Genomic DNA, 18,315 nt, shown 5'->3' with positions numbered 1-18,315 from the left:
AAAAAATACGTCTTGCACATCTACAACCTAAGGCACACATCTGTGCCAAGTTCTATGGGAATCAGTTGAAAACTGAGGAAGTAGTTCGCGACGCAAGATTTGCAACGGACCGACCGCCCGACCGACCGACCGCCCGCTGATTCCTATATACCCCCTTCAAACTTTGTTTGGCGGGGGTATAAAAATGTCTGGAAGTACAGAGCATGGCACTACAAACAACTTGAAAAGGGGAATATCAGGAAGACCCAAACAGCTTGCTCTGAGGCAAACATTGATAGGGTGAGGCACAGTCTCATTAATAATCCAAGACAAAGCAGCTGACAAAATGGCCTATGGCATGCCAGAGTGGAATATATTCTTTACTTGTATTTATATCTATCTCCAAATAAATAGTATATTTATAGGCCTATTTGTATGATATACCTACCCAATTCCATAAAAATCTATCTAGCTGATAAAACTTAAGGAAATTAACACAAAACCATCACTAGTCGAGTCAATCATCCTTGAAGTTGACTTCTACCCTTGTGTTTGCTTAGGAGAAGCTGTTGATGATGGCCCCTCTTACTGCAATTCCAGCTGCATCCACAAAAGACCATGACAGAGGAATTTCAGTGTTTCAACTCATACCTTCTCCTTGGTTGTAGTTGCCATGTTATTAGTTGCAGCCCATGCCATCGATCACCGTCTTGTTCACTACTAGTGAATCAGTCAAACTCTAAATATCCCAGTTCAAGATCGATCTAGTGAAACAGGTCACATGAGTTCTTCTAAGGAATGAATCAATTCTGGTGTCGAGACTGGTCTTGGGTTGGATCATGTTAGTAAAACAGGCTCCTGAACTATAAATTTGCCCAAGAGCACGTAAACATATGGTGAAGGGGTCATAATATCAAAGGGGGATACACATCCAGTAACATTTGTGCACCCAAGACATAAGATAATGTGTTTGTAGCTACTGTATAGCTTTAATAGCACCATGATATTGGTGTTGACAGGCATTGCAGTTCATTTGTATTAAGCAATCAATTATTATGCAAGCAAAAAGCATGACAGAGCGATACTTTGGGTAGGCATAATATGAGGCAGAAGAGAGAATTCCGGATGTGATATGCTAAACTCAACATTGAACCTCTAAGCAACTCAAGGGTACATCCATGGATATACCTTGGATGTAGGTATTTAAAGTTTGAAAACTTTTTAGCCTCTGAAAACTTATCTGCCTCTGAAAACACATATGCTTCTGAACACATATTTGCCTGTAACATCCTGTATCATTTTTTTGCATCTGGTATCTGACTGCCATCATTAAATGAAATCGTTCCGAGGCTGGGATGTTGCCATAATCTAGCTATTGCAGAACGGGACAGCGGCAACACACAATACTTTGATGCGAGTCCAAATGCAAATAAAGCAAATTTGGTCACAGCGTTATTACATAAGACGAGAAGCAATATAAAGTGTACATTGCAAATTAAAAGCACCACTTTAACAGTCACACACTCATCGTGCCATTCAATGGCTACATACTACAGACATGCCTGAGGCCTTGCAGTCACAGAATATTAGGATCAGCTGGTCACTTGGCGGTCATATTGGCTTGGCAGGCATCGGAAAGCTGCCCTTGCAGTGGTCAGGGAGAATCTCTTGGTAGTCTCTGTTTAGCAGCATAGACGCCCACAAAATGAACGGAGTGATGACCAGCAGGATGGCCAGACAGACAATGGACTTTGATGGACTGCTCTCACTGCCATTCCTGCGAACAAATGCACATACATGTACAAACCTTGTAGTCAGAGGTACATGTATGGTAAGCCTTACATGAGTCAGTATTGACAAGTCAAGATATCATCTCTGTCAACATGATTTAATAGTCCCACAAGGCAGAATGATGTTTATTGCCTACCATACATGTATGTGAACAAAATATGTTGCTCTGAAAATAGTGACAGACACAACAAAAAGAAATGGCTATCAATATTATGATTCAATTCTCTACAGTGTCCACTTTAATACCCATGAAGCAACATGTTGCATGTACACGTGTAGGTACACTATAATTGTGTGTGTGGTTGTGGGTGTGGGTACGTTATATATGTACAAGAGCATTGTGAATAAGAAATAAACACCCTGAAATTCACATCATTATTGTAATAATAAAATATTCATAACGCAAACATTATTTTGAACACAATTACTAACCAATATAAAGTACAGAAGAGGAATTAATGCTTTTTCATTTTATGGCATTTTTCCCTGTGCTAACACAGCAAATACTTCACATCTGTCACTCTAGTCAATGTTCACAAACCATACAAAATATGTGCATCATCTCCACTCCTGAAAAGCACATATTCTCCCACTTTTCTTTTGAAGATATTAGTGTGTATCAAGGCTTTCTGATATCAAATTTATCAGGGAATGAAAATCTGTTGTTTATAGGAAAGTGCTGCCCGACTACTTGTAGGTATGTACATGCTTGATTACTTTTTTGTGCCTCAAATGGCATGCATTTTATCTTTGGCACTGGACACTCACTTTGTCTGCATTATACACAGGGAGAGCCATGTGGTCACCAGGAACAGCCCGGCAAATTCCCTGAAAGAAAAAGAAATAAATCCATGATTTTCCACAATTTACTGCTGTGGATCATTCTACCTCATAAAACCTTGAAAGAATACAAGTCAATCTAAAAATGTAAATGTGTACCAGTATACTTGCTACAATGAAATTGCTGCAAATCCATTCACAAATCACTTACACGGGGGACTACAATGCACATTGACAACTCGAGGAAATCTTAAACATACATTAATTTTCGTGTTACAGCTAGATTAAAGGTTGGTGGTGTGTGCATTACATGTATAAACATACATCCTTTGAGCATATTCAATCATGCAAACGATCAAGCAGCTAGATGTAAGGCAACATGCAATACCAGTATTAAAACCACATAGCATGGCAGTCAAATTCAGAGATATTTGACTAATGTCTCTGCTTTCAAGTGATGTGATGCTGAATGTTGTACCTCATTTGGATGTTATACCTTTGTGGAACTTCTTTATTGCAGAAACTTTTTACACTTAAAGATAATAAAAAGTTTTGGTACCTCAAAAGTTTCCCTGAATTTCCTTGTCTTAGTTTGTGTTTCAGGTTAAAGTACCTTTCATATAACTAACACTGTGAGACTTACTCACCCCAAAGTGCTCTCTTGTCTTAGTAATCATGCAATTAACTGCGACCAGCAGCCCCATACGCATATCGTAATCGGGCTTCGCATTGTAGCATTCAGGATCATGACAGATTTAGTATCGCGGGTACATGTCAAGTTAAAATCCCAAAATTTCTTCAATTTGAAGACTACTCGGTCGAGAGGACCTTGGGAGAACTACGTACACTGAATACTACAGCCAGTGCATGAGAACACATCACATGCATGCACACAGATTTCAAATCCATGAACGGATAAGATGTTTGTGTGCGCATGCGCTGGCCGTAGTATTCAGTGTATGTAGCTCTCCCAAGGTCCTCTCGACCGAGTCACATTCAGTCATCAATTTGAACAGAAAGGGACTATTAGCAGAACCAAACGTTGTCCGAAGCCTGTTTTCAATACTTAAACTTAGTTGGTAAGTCTTCAAATTGAAGAAATTTTTGGATTTTAAATTGACTGTTACCCGCGATACTAATTCTTTCATGATCCTGAATGCTACAATGCGAAGAACCATTACGCTATGCGTATGGGGCTGCTGGTCGCTGTTAGCTATGCGTATGGGGCTGCACGGTGCTGGTCGCAGTCAGTGGTTTCGTACAATACACATACATTGTACTATAATTTTCGCCGCGGTACCACGACGGCTCTGGTACGAAACCATTATTGCATGATTACTAAGACATGAGAGCACTTTGGGGCGAGTAATTCTCACAGACAACATACTTTAACCTGAAACACAAACCAAGACAAGGAAATTCAGGGAAACTTTTGAGGTACCAAAACTTTTTGTTATCTTTAAACAATGTGTAATACCTACAATCGGAGGAATTGTGTTTTTATTAATATTTTCATGAATGTACTTTCTGCTTTTAACGAAAAATATCAAGTTTCAATAACTTTTAACTGCACACATACTGTACAGTAAATGAAGTTTTGTGTGATAAGAGCACTTGTCTCTGAATCACATGAGCTTGTATTGGTATGGGTTTATGAGTTCAAGCTAAATACAGCCTGACACAATTGCCCTTTAAGAAGGAACAGTTACTCTGTCCATACTGCTGCTCTCCACCTAGGAGTACAAATGAGTACCCGGTAGGATGAGATGTTGATGTTGGTTGATCAGCATGTGCACTCCAGTACAGCCCCGGCAAATACGGTGCAATTAACTCACTGATAAGAGGCCAAAGCTTTTGAATTCATAACGGTCATCGAGCACTGTGTGGGGGGAAGGACAAAAAAATCTTGAAAGTTCACCTCCTCGTATCTCCTGTATTTTACCACCAAATCCCTTGAAACTTCACACATATATATGTAATATGGATATATCATCCTTCAAATGATTTTTGGGCGAAGTGCTGATGTATCTTTCGAGATATGTGTGTTTTTCTGTTTGAGTCGACCGTGGGAAAGGGTTACGATTTTTTCTGGACATAAGTCTGCGCCTGCATGAATATGCATTTGATTATTTTGAAACATATTACTAGTCTGTATACACCAGACTCACTACCTGCGAAGTTTTGTGTTGGCGCAATTAGTAGCTGGGTGAAAATAAGAGCAAAAAGACAACCAAATTTAAGAGAAAATACTGGACATGCACAACTAGATCATCCTCCTGTGCATGCGTTCTCTACTGGTCAGTGCACGCTTAGCCAATCAGCGGTGTCAGGTTCGGCACAATGCGACAGGGTTCGGTTTTCGGTCCACAGGGTGCTGAGTGGGCAAGAGAGGAACCCTGCAATGTGCTTCAACTGTTTCACACAGCACAAAAACCCATACATCAGACTGCGTACTGCTTACACTATGGATTTTACGTGCGTCACAAGTGACAGTGATCTCAATTTTTTTCTGGACATATCCGTGCACCAAATGATACAGAAAAGATATTTGGAACACAGTAAGGATATACCACCATAAGCCATATACCAAAGTTTCATTTTTGGGGAATGAAGGAAAATGTGAAAAAAATAACACTTGTTTCGAGACCAAATTTTCTGTTTTGGAAGCTAAGTTTCGACATTATTTTCACAGGTTTATCCTCAATAAAACCCAAAATAACTAACATTGTGAGTTAGGGAATAGTTCCTTTTTCAATTTGCTGTATAGATTTAATCATTTGATGGCTTCTGAGGTGAGATATTGCAATTGTCCTGCAACACTTCTCCAGCGGTTTTGCATACACAAGCTGTCTACTTTATGCAAATGAGGCTTCGAGGTCATCTGCTTTTGGCGAGTTAATTGCACCGTATCGCCGTGCCCGAGTAAAGTGATGAATGGCTGGAATGCTCCCTAGGATGTAGAGAGTGAGCACTGTAAGTGCTGGTTGGAAATAATGTATCCAGTGATCAGGTAATAATAGTCTGTAAAGCCCATTCAAACTTTTAACAAGTCTGAAATGTGCTATTAAAAAACAAACAAACAAACAAACTAGCTATTATTATTACAGTCTGCGATTTTTTCTTTTCTTTTTCTTTTAATTGTGAACTAAAAAAGAACACTGCCCTATGTACACTTAGAGTTTCTATTCTAAACCATACCTCCAGTTTTCAAGATCTTCAATATACAGATAACATGGGGTCACAGATGCACTACTCCTCCCATACTGCTCATTCCAGGTTGTGTCTTTACCTGACTTCTTCACGTTCAAACCACTGCTGAGCCTGCGCTCCTGCGATGGTGCTTGTGAAGTACATGCTGAAAAGAATGTAGGCTTCTCCACATGCACAGAGTACAAGGTGAAAGGTGCTTATGTACCTCCAAATGATGTTTTCTGGAAAAGCCAATGAGAGATCAAGACCTGAATCATCATAAAACCCTGACCATCTTTTTTGTTTGTTCGCTTGTTTTAATAGTTTTTGTTTTGTTTTTTGTTGTTTTGTTGTTTTTTTTTTTTTTTTGTTCTGTTTTTTGTTTTTTGTTGAACATGTGTAGGGTAGGTATACATCTAATGATAACTCTGTGGTATTGGATGGGGTGTCTCTAAAAGATACACAAAATGCCATGGGAGAATAATTTTTTTCTTTTCTTTCTGTCAAAACTGACAAGTTTTCCGGCTCTATCACCACTTACATTACAAAGCTCATAGAGATTTGTTGTACACCAAATGACAAATACAGTGATCAAGATTAAATTTTTCCTTTTCTTTTCAGATGATTTCACTTTTTTCCTAAGCCAAGCCTAAGCCAACAGAAGCAGTACTTTGGAAAAGTTTGCAGCTGTATGTGAGCACATAGATTGGAAAGAATTATGGTAAACTACAGACCTGCAAACCTGTGTTTTGAATAATTGGTATAAGCCTCGTACTTTCAAATAAAACCTGCTTTTATAACATAGGTGTAAGCCTAGTAACTTCTTGGTAACATAAAGCCAGTTTGTAATTCCACTTTGCACATGAACAGAAAAAAAAGTCATTTGAGATAACAGGCTTGTTGCTTGTTTGTTTTTTAATTCACTGAGATAGGCATCTCTGATATAATGATTATTCAAGTAATCCATGTATAAATGGTTCAATTCCCAGCACATCCTCCTGACAACAAGCCTGGCATTTGGCAATGCTAGTGTACATTGATAGAAGAAGTTTGTTATGCATTCAATGCAAAACAATGAAATGGATGCTTGCTCCCTAAAGGCGTAAGCTGAAAGGCAATTCAATCACATGGTCTACGCAAGTTCATTCTTTGTTGACATGAATTCCGCTTATTGCTACATGGGGCAGGCTCACGCACTGTGTAGCTTTGACAAGTGCAGTGCCTACCTAACAGAGAAAAAGGAAAAGGTCATTTCATGAACTGGCTCATTATACACACAAGCATGCACCTATGATGGCACATACTGGTCTATTGTCTATGAAAAGCACTCACCTGATATACTTGGTTTGCAGCACTGCATTAAGCACAGGAATGCAGGAATTCCATATGCAAGCTGTATTGCAAAAAGAGCGGAGCATTATCAGAAATAAATTTCATTAAATAGTACAGTATCATCAAAAAGAGATTACATAAACTACCAAGAATACAGGCTGCTGATGCAGCTCATTGTAACTAATATTGGTTATTCAACATGCATTTTACAGACCTGCTCCAAAAAAGAAAGCAGTCTTGCAACATGGTCATCATTAAGGCAGCATCTACTGTAAATTAGAAAATAGACTGAATGCAATACGAACATACAATCTATATCCTAAAATTAACCTGCTTGCAGGGTGTACTATAGGCATAGTGGATGAGAGATTTCGGAGTTCAAGTGCACTACAATTCATGGCGGTGTACCAGACCGAAGTTGATCAATGCACATCGACAAAAACAAAACAAAACAAAACATGTATACATACAATTGTATTTAGAGCAGCACCCATACCTACCATCCAAATCTCCGAGTCGGGATCATTATGCTGCAATGAGAGAAAAAGCACCAGACATTAAATGTATAGATGTGTACACTGTTGATGTACACAAACGACATAGATTTCTACATGTTCACAAAGCATACTGTGACTATTAAGGAAAAACTATAAGCGTCAGCAGCAGGCATGTCTACAATATATTGCATTAATCTCCAAATACAGTAGGTCTGCAGTACATCTCGACAATGTGAGAAAACAGATCCACATGATCAGCAAGAAACTGAAATGACATGTTTGATAGTTTCATGGCACAGCCCACAAATGTGCTGAGTGGTTATGCATTCCTTCGACCCAAGTTTCATTTGAATGGCAAGTGTATCAGAGAACAATTATTTGGGTATTTAGCAAGTTTCATGAAATAACTTGTTGTGCAATGATGAGGTAAAATTATGCAGACATTTGACCTCTCATGATCATATGACTATATTCAGCAGAGAAGCCTTCACTATTTAATATAATGTTGGTGCAACTGAAAAAGCATGAGCAATTTCTCATATGGGGGAATTAGCAAAGTTGTAGCTTTCAGTCTCCACCCTTGACCTTTGATCTATGTCCAAAACATTATAGGTCTAAACTTTGATAATACATTTACAATACCAGCCCTTACATATAAGTTGCATAAGGATACTTCCTCCCATTTCAGAAAGATGGAGAAATATACATGTAGAAAAGTTGACCATTATTGACCTTTCTCCTTTGACCCCACGGCCCAAAACTTTTCCTAGAAAAAATTCTAGGGAATCAAATCTTTAAATCTGGTTTTGTGGAAATACCTTCCAGCACTGCAGAGATACAAGGGAAAAGTGAAATTTTTTCATTTTACCTTAGTAACCAAAAAATATCGATGACATTTCAATTGATTTTTTTGAGTGCATGTCTCCATGAGGCACAGCTCACAGCTTCACCTTCAGCCACTCATACTACAGAGGGGTAAACTGGCACCTCGTCTACAACCACCCTGTCCACTGTCCACCTAGTCTAATGCCATCTCGTCTAAACTCACTTCGTCTACTACCAACTCGTCTACCAACCATTTTGTCTAAATGCCAATTAGTCTAATTGTCATTTCGTCTACTAACCATTTTATCTAATGACCAATAAAACTAAGTCACATTTCGTCTAACACCCATTATGTCTATTGACCATTTCGTCTATTAATCATTAGGTCTATGAATAAAATAGTCTACAGCTCATTTGTCTAATAGCCAATTGGTCTACAACCACCTTGTCTAATACTCAATTAGTCTAATAACCAGTCAGTCTACTCCCAACTGGTCTACTGCCAACTCGTCTACTGCCAACTCGTCTACTCCCAACTCGTCTACTCCCAACTGGTCTACACCCAACTGGTCTACACCCAACTCGTCTACTCCCAACTGGTCTACACCCAACTGGTCTACACCCAACTCGTCTACTCCTAACTGGTCTACACCCAACTGGTCTACACCCAACTCGTCTACTGCCAATTCGTCTACTGCCAACTCGTCTACTGCCAACTAGTCTACTCCCAACTGGTCTACTACTAGTTATAGTTTTTTTTTTTGTTATTTAAGTATACTTCATCCAGTTTCTTTTTTCCCAGTGAAATAGGTTGAACTCTCTTGGTGCCCCATTTGGTTTTAATTTTTATGTTCTAATTATGACAATTTTTTAAGGAAAAAAGATAATGTCACAGTGTGAAAAACTTGCTGTGTTATTTTTGTGGTGGATGTGTAATTTATATCAGAAGCAATCATGCAGCATTTATATGTCCAAACTTCAACACTCCATCCATTCAACTTTGATACACAATCATAAGTATGGTGAAAATGAAAAGGAACACATTAGAAGTACATTATCAGTATTCTTTATTCTGTCTGCCACATACTGATGTATGTAAACGGTTAAATGCACAAAAAAAGGTTGAAACATATACACAAAAAATATGATTCATGTACAATATATAGCTACTACTAAGATGAATAATTTACTTGCCTGCAATGTACTCAATACACGTTTCGCGAGGAACCCTAAATAAGCTCAGAGGTGCCCCGCCACCCAGTATTCAAATCTGTTCAGCATATCTTTGAAAATTGATCAAAATTAAGTTCACAATAACATTTGTAAACACATGATTTAAATGCATTAAAACTTGATATTCAAGGAAACAGTAAAATGTGACTAGCGCCATTCCATGTGGAATCTGGATTCAATTTTTGTTTACAATGCTTTGGAGTATCCATCCTTAGTCGTGAGAGATGCATATTGAGGTCATCGTCATGTTTCAAAATCATTTTCTTCAAACACAAGGGTGTGATAATGGCTCTACATTATGTTTATCCTGTTGGTAACATTTTGTGGAATTGCGCCCTAATGTAACATCGAGAATAGTACTAACATAACGGTTTGTTTTACCTAGGCTACCTATTTTCAAATTGACCCAAAATAATGTGATTATGGAAATGGCTCAATGTATCTCGAAGGCGGGGTTGCACTGAAAACAGCTTGGGCTTTTGAAGGTAATTACATAAGCAACATTAATACATGTATCATGATTTTTCTTCTGGAACTTACCTGTCAACAACGGATATTTTATGCATGTATTGCAAAAATAAACGAACACACATTATGACATGGAAATAAATTGCACAAAAAAGTACAAGCAAATATGAAAAAAAAAATTATAATAACATGACAACTTTACACTGCTGAGTGATGACATACATACATGTAGTAACTGAGATGGATATATTTTTGTTCTGGTACATAGAATGACTCCTATATATAAAACACTTTGTTCTCTGTGTATTATCACCTTTGGCGTAGAGCGGAATTGCACAAATATAATAAGTAAAATATCCCTTTAAAGATGAATGTATGTGCTGTATTCAAATACATTTGGTAGATTGCTTTGCCATTTAAAACAAAGCTCATAATGTGACATATGCACATATGTAACATTGGCATGAAATACAAAGAAACAGTAATTATTTTAAGCCTATCAGTTTAAGCGATACATTTGCCTCCAGGTTAGAATGGCCTACATAATTTGTTAGTTCAATACCTTGTGTCGCTGAACATTCCTGAGTGAAGGTAGGATAGACAAAATAAATTCTTATGGCTAATGGTTGCTATGCTGCAGTGAATCTAATTTCCAATAGGGCTTATAACAATGCATCATTCGTACGAATCTGTCTTTTGAATTCAATACATGTACTTCATACGACATAAAACTACACATGGTAGTAAATGTTATATCGATGGCCAAAGAATGTTCAAAGTAATTCTGTTACGTATGACTGGCAATTTGTTTGTGATGGAGGATTGTAACTGAGCTAGTTTATCATTATTTAGTCATTTTACGGCCAGAATGTAGACTGGATAGTCATGTCTCACCATTGATTAGTATGTCTTTATATTCAGCATGTGCGGAATAATTAACAACTAGAATAGTCTAATACTGATTTTTGTGCTAATCAAGGGCAGGGTTTAATATGAATAGTTCATGACAGTGAGACGGACTGGACACTAGACAAAGTGGTATATTCATTATTAGCATGACCAGATGGAAATGATCAGTTTGGGTAAATTGTTGAGAGTAAAACTATATCAGTTGCGAGTACACCAATTGGGTATAGACAATAGACCAATTGGGAGTAGACGAGTTGGGAGTAGACCAATTGGGAGTAGACGAGTAGGGAGTAGACCAATTTGGAGTAGACCAGTTGGGAGTAGACCAATTGGGAGTAGACGAGTTGGGAGTAGACCAGTTGGGAGTAGACCAGTTGGGAGTAGACCAATTGGGAGAAGACGAGTTGGGAGTATAGACCAGATGGGTATAGACCATATTGGGTATAGACAAACTAAGGGTTGGATGATATGATAACTAGACAAAGTGAATGTAGACGAAATGACTTGTAGACGAGGTGGGAGTAGACTAACTAGTAGTAGACAAAATAGATATTAGACGACATAGCAAATAGACATTGTGAGTGTAGACGATTTGGCTATTAGATCAATTTTTTAGCAGACGAAATGCTCCTTAGACGAGTTGGGTATTAGACAGTACGGGTAGTGGGCAAAGTGACTATTAGACAATATGGGTACTGGACAAAACAAGTTGTAGACCAAATGGGTATTAGACGAATCGGTAATAGACGATTTGCCAGTAGACCAATTGGAAAATAGACATAGTGGCTGTAGACGAGGTCACTATACAGAGAGGGGGGGGGGGAGGGAACTTTTTAAAATAATTTACAAAAATACTCCAGCCAACCTATTAAATGCTAACCATACATAGATTTTGTTCTAGGGCTAGGGGGTCCATAGAAGGTTGCATGTGCAAACATTCATGTGTGGATTTAGACCGTCTACCATGGTTTCGTTGTCCACAAAATTGAATGCTATGTTGATCGCAGGACAGGCAGACAACCCAAAAACATACTGTTTTTTACTGATGTCTTTATCATGCCCAACGGTTAGGCCTACGCCGCCTAGGCCTAACCGCAACAGCAACCCCAACGACTGGTTACAGTACTGTACACGTGCCCCACAACAGGGTTAGCCTAATGATGTTTCATGGTGGAGGCTTTTAAGAAGAACAAAAATACCTGTAACATTAGACCGAGTCTACTGCTGTAGATCTAACATTAGATTCTACATGTTTTAAGTGGATATTTTCGCACGACTAATTTTTTGTGCTCGGCCGTGTAAGACTTTCGCATGTTTTTAATTCCGCAGAATCAAGACATCAGTAACGTTAGTAGCTGTAGCTAGTTCTACTGGAACATTTGGCATGCAAAAATATTTGTGTGCTTTTATTTTCGCGCTAGTTTCTTCTTCTTCTTCTTCTTCTTCTTCTTCTTTCAATAAAGTACAGGCCACCTTGTGGTGTATCAGCGTACTGGTGTGGTGCTAGGTGCAGTCATGCATGATGATGTACAGTGCATTTCAAAACGTTTGCTCATGTCATGAAGACACATAACCAGTGCTAGTTTGTAGTTAAAATGTGCTGCTAAGAACTGCTCCTGTCATCTAGCGGAGCTGGAGATGTTTCACCTCTTCCTTGAACATTAAAGGAGAGGTGCAATTGATGCAATGATGGCTTGGTCTGGTAGTTTCTGGTTGCGCGAAATGTGCACAAATTTCAACACCGCGACAATTTCCACTTTACAGTAGAATCTAGTCCAGTCAGTGTGTTTATGAACCTAAACTTGGCTAGAGTTCCACATTTTGTTTAAATTTGGCAAATTTGGCAAATTTAGGCCTAGAGACTAACCGCAGCAGCGACCCCATACGGACAAATACGTGTTACAGCGCCCCGCGACGGGGTTAATTTAGGCCTAGCATCTATGCCGAATTAGGGTTTGGGGTTTCCAAAAGTCGTCAACAAAGCTCATTTTCTTCCAAATAAAAAATCGACGTCGACGAAATGGGACCATTCAGACCATTGCTTGGCTTCTTGTCAGACTCACTCAAAGTTCAAGCCACAGTTGCACAGGCTTCCTTTACTGTCGCGTCTAATTGCGTCGTCTGGTCGGGTTAGTTACGTTGTTACCTGTAAAAATCTGAACTTGGTTAGGCGTTACATAGTCTAGGTGTAGATCTAGGTTCTATTTATACTGGTTATAGCTTCTAACACAATTTCTCACACGTGGGCACGTCCATACAGATGCGGTACTTCTCACTCAGTCAGCAGGTCAGCGGCTCGGTCGAACTTACCTGGACAAACGATGCTAGGCCAAAGAAAACGGCCATAAGAAGATTTCCCAGCCGCCAAAGATTAGGTACGACAAAATGAGAATTCATTGCAATTCTCTAACCGTTAAAAGTGCACACAGAAGCCCTTACGTTGACCTAAATGGGACAATGAAGTAGATCGGGATTGCCTATAAACAACACAGCCGACTGTAATCTCTGCACTGTATACTGCACATACACACGATCCAGATCACGATCCGATATCGCAAAACATGCACAACACTGCATGCACATACACTCAGCTGGTTTGACCAAAGTTTTCCAGGGGACAACTTTGTAACACTCGAGAGGGCGCTTCAGTTTTTGTTTTTGTTTTGTTTTGTTTTGTGACAGGACGCGATCGAAAACCCAGGATGATTTTAGAAGCAAACAAAGTGCATTGTTTTGCGATATGATCCGGTTTCGAAATGGCGGATGCATTCAAAACTAAAAAGATCATTACTAGCATACATTACTTGTGAATTCGACAAGAGCAAATCACATCTATAGGAGCAATAATAATTGAGCAAGGTACACACCATCCGCAGACTCGATGCCATCGACTCGACATGATTCCATAACACCTGCACCGTCCACTACCTTCCGTCGATGACCGTTCACATTCAAGAAACATTAAAAACGGAGTAAAATCTTTATGTGGGGAACACTGACACACACACAAAATACTAGTATGCTGACGCCCAAATCATCATTCATGGAGAATTTCCCTTCTCTTCTGGGAGAGATCATTTTATAGCAGTCTTGACAGCGAGGTTCATATTATACAATATTATGTTGGTAGAGTGCTAAAACCTTTTTCTTTTGAGACCTACGCTACATGTAGGGCCTACTGTTTGAACAATGTTTAGGGTACATTTGAAGAGTTTTATTGCAAAATGAGCTATGCGCCATTTTTAAACAGTTCAATGTAAGTTCATCATCAGGTAGAGCAAAATTAAACCTTTCCAGGTAATACCTCTCTTGTAACATAAGACTAGAAAGTTATATGATTAAAAATTCTTTATTTTTCTTATTATTTTCTTTGTTTTCAGCAGCTTCAATCACAGATATCTCAACTTAACAAGAATGGATTTAGCTCGTTTTGCGATAAAACTCTTCATTAGTACTATGCTATGGTGACTTTTATAATATGCTATTTTGACCTCCTTATCCAGAGGGTGAGTGTCTTGGATTTGGTTGCTGTTTCTCCGGACAATGCGGATATGATTATGTTGATTTGATTTGTCGATTTTTCTGTAACTTGTTGATAATTTATTGCCCCGTGATACTGAGCTGAATGCGAGTCTTTATAACATGCATATTGGCCTTATTCTGTTTCTAAGTGTATGTGAATAATCTCCCTGCAAAATGTATTCAGTCTGGCACTATATTTTTTTTTTTCAGATGACACAAAATTACATACATTAATGTTTGTGCTCATCAAAACGGGATAAGCCAGCCAGGAACTATACGATTTGAGAAGCTGCAAGAGACTTAGAGGCACTTGAATCTTGCATGGGCTGATTAATGCAGCTCCGTTTTCACCCTGGCGAATGTGTCATAATGAAGATTGGTCGGTCATTGTATCAGGATCGACTCCCGGCATATCATGCATGCAGAAAGAGTCTGAGTGACACAGTCGCCTGATGAAACTGCAAAGGTAGAGAGAGATTTGGGTGTTTTACCTATTTGGCGTTCATTGATCACATTTCACAAGCTGTTGCGAAGTTAATCAAACAGGAAATATCCATAGAAAGTCGTTTGTAATGGATGAGAACAGACATAATAATTAGATTAATTATGTTAGACTCTTGTTTAAAGGCATTGTGAGACCTATCTTGGAATACTGTCAGTCTGTATACTATGGTCATCCCCATATTAGGTGAGCAAAAGAGACTTGAAAGTGTTCTAAGAAGGACCACTGAAATGACTCCACATGAATTATTATTTTGTCCTCTCCTCTAATAGACGCCTATATGTCACATATCCTTGTACCACCTCTCAATTACAGGCGAAAAAGAGGGGACATGATTGACTTGTGCAAGCACTTGCATGGTCAATATTAAACTGAGTTTGACGTGTATCGTAACAGTCATGGGAGAATTAACTTATAGTGTAACAGTTCATTCCATGAATGTGGAAACGGTATAGGCTGGATTGGTCGTGAGGAATAGGCCCTACTGTTTTTGTTGCAGAGTGGTATACAATGTGAAATTCTCTTCCAGAAGATGTGGTGTCAGCATGATTCTGTAATCCCCTTTAAGAATACGCTTTATGAGCACTGGGAGGATGTTGCATTGCACTGTGCACTTCCGTTATAAAGAACACGGTCATAACGAAATTCCAGTTACAACGAAATTGAATTTAGGCCGCAATATTATCGGCTCTATGCAGGGGCGGCGCAGCCGTGGGGGCCCAGGCCCCCACACTTTTTGTGCACCATACAAAGGAATACATAAGGTGCCATCACTTTGCCCCCACACTTTTTTCAACCCGGAAGTACGTAAGAGGCACTACAATGGGAGGGGAGAGAATGAGCTGAGGACCTTTTTTTTTTTTTTTTTTTTTTTTTTTTTGCTTGTTAGCTCATGAAACCCGGAAGTGGCCCCCCACACTTTTGAAAACAGTGCGCCGGCCCTGCTATGTCTTTTATTGTTTATTTGTTCGGTTACAACGAAATTCCAATATTATAACAAAAGAAAACTGATGCCCGTCCCGAGGACTCGTTTTAACGGGCGTCCACGGTAATTACGTCTCCAACAGATTACGCCCACCCCCCCCCCCCCTGCCTCGTCATGCATGCTTCGTAATTTCAGGATAATTATCACTCTGACATATCAGTCACTTTATTGGAATGAGAGCAGCAGATGATTGTTCTTGATTGAAGAACATGCCCTGTCCTATAACACCATCGTTCCGGGAAGAAAAAAGCAGTCTATATCCTTTTCTGTTTCATATACCGAACAAAATTAAATGGAATCTAACTTGGTCGATCGTGATCACACACCAAGTAGTTCACACTCCGGTTCACACATCCATGTATAATCGTGCATGCGCTGGCACCATGGACGTTTCCATAGCGATAGCATGCATACTTTAGCACTTCACCTGGCGCCAATGGAAGCCACGCAAGCGTTTACTGACTTTATTATTAGTCCATATAATTAATATCCTTTCTCATACATCCAAAAGAAGAAAAAAAAATGATAAGATTATACTTATCCGATTCTATGATGTCATGTTGCAAATTAATGATTTTAATGCTTGCTATATACGCGTTACGTATACAGCGACGGGAGAATTCACAAGCTACAAAGATTGAGAACAAAATTGTTGTTTGCAACGGCCGGGCCGTTTGCATGATCGCGATCGGATCGCAACAAGGGTCACCTCTCACGCTATGAAAGCCAAGCGTTAGCCATGCAATTGCAATATACGTCCCCGTCCACATCACGTTATAGGCCTACGTACCAAAAAGAGTGCAGTTATGTAAATTAATTGTATCATAATAGAGACCGTGTGGCACTATAAAAGGGGCAGTTTGGGTACTTTAAGGGTGCGGCGCAGGCAGTTGTTGAAGTTTGCCCGCGATTTCAACCAATACGAATCGATAATTAATCATAAGATGTTGATATCAATAAGGATATGACATGATGTGGACCACTGTCGAATGAGGTGTATCAGCCAGTCAAGAACAGTGAAGTGTTGACGGGTATGTTATTATATTTTCAAGTGTATTCGGTGATAAAGGGTGAGGAACAATGATTTCATATCCTGTTACAGTTTGGAACTTAGTGAAGAAAAAAAAAATGATCACTTTATATACACATAACAAACAAAATGTCTGTGTACATAGCATGGGATTTCAGACTCAATTCATCAATCTGTTTTAGATCCTTGTTCGTCTAAAGACGCGCCATAAGCTGTCACCCTCCCTCACCCCTCATCCGCTCACTCGATCTATCTTTCTCCGGACCTGGTCTATCCTTTTCAGAATCTCCTTTCTTATTACATCATATCTAACTCTAAGTCTGACAAGTTAAGTCTCCTGGTCTTGGCGTATTTTCCCTAGCTCCGCTTTGTTTTCTGTCGTATACACTCTGCTCCCTTCATCCTACGCTGAGCTGTATTGCACCTGAGGGCTAGTTTGTATGTTTTTGTCATTAGTTCCAACATTTCACTCATTTGAGGGGTTTCGCGGAGAAAGCATCCCGTGTTATCCGGCCATTGTCTGTGCCAAAGAAAACCCGCGCAATCATATACTTTGCCAGTAAATGGACGACGGGGGTATTTATCCTACTCCACATCCAGAACGCGTATCACTGTGATGCACTGATGCTTGTCCGCAAACTGAAGAACAGGTTTAATCATAATGAATTATGATCGAAATGCCACTAAAGCGACACTCAACATTGTCTATTAAGGTAAAATAATTGACAAAGTACTCCTGTATTATAGTTTTGAGTCAAGATCGAGATTTTCCAAACTGCTAATTGAACGCTCTTGTTTTTGTGGGTTGTTGTTGTTTTTTACCAGAACACGAAACTTAAATTATAGATCCACTCTTCAGGGTGAAGTGGTTTACACGACAAATCAATGATGTCTTCCAAAACTTGGTCAAACTCTCTCACCGTATACATAGTCATAATATATCATCATGACACAAACACATACACACATTCACTCGGGCTCTCTCTTCTCGCCGATCTCGCCCCCCCCCCCCCCCCATCACCACCTCCCCTTTTCTCTTGCTCTCGTCTCGCCATTGGCTATATATTGAAAATCTAGTTTACGTTGAGCACACACGATGCTCTCCCCCGACAAGGAGAAATCCCACACTAAGCTGAGACGACTCAAGCCGAAAAGGGACTGCACCATTTCATTTACCCCTGTCACTCTTCAAAGGGTATCATGTCTGTGTGAGATTACGCCACTTTGCAAGGAACTGAGAGAAGGATAGAAGAAAAAAGATTGCCTTTGTTGC

General features: G+C 39.4%; 1 protein-coding gene across 1 annotated transcript; it reads right to left on the bottom strand.

The window, feature by feature from the left end:
* Positions 1-1,590: 1,590 nt before the first annotated feature.
* LOC140232122 (transmembrane protein 220-like) lies at positions 1,591-13,400 on the bottom strand. Its single transcript, XM_072312269.1, has 6 exons — positions 13,314-13,400; positions 7,572-7,601; positions 7,072-7,132; positions 5,840-5,981; positions 2,539-2,598; positions 1,591-1,756 (listed from the first exon to the last, which is right to left on the bottom strand). The coding sequence occupies exons 1-6, from the start codon at positions 13,398-13,400 to the stop codon at positions 1,591-1,593; spliced, it is 546 nt and encodes a 181-aa protein (XP_072168370.1).
* Positions 13,401-18,315: the final 4,915 nt, after the last annotated feature.

Source organism: Diadema setosum, chromosome 8, assembly GCF_964275005.1.
Source record: "Diadema setosum chromosome 8, eeDiaSeto1, whole genome shotgun sequence".
NCBI classification, from domain to species: Eukaryota; Metazoa; Echinodermata; class Echinoidea; order Diadematoida; family Diadematidae; genus Diadema; species Diadema setosum.
Note: the sequence above shows the minus strand (reverse complement) of the source record. Positions and strands in the feature narration are given on the sequence as shown.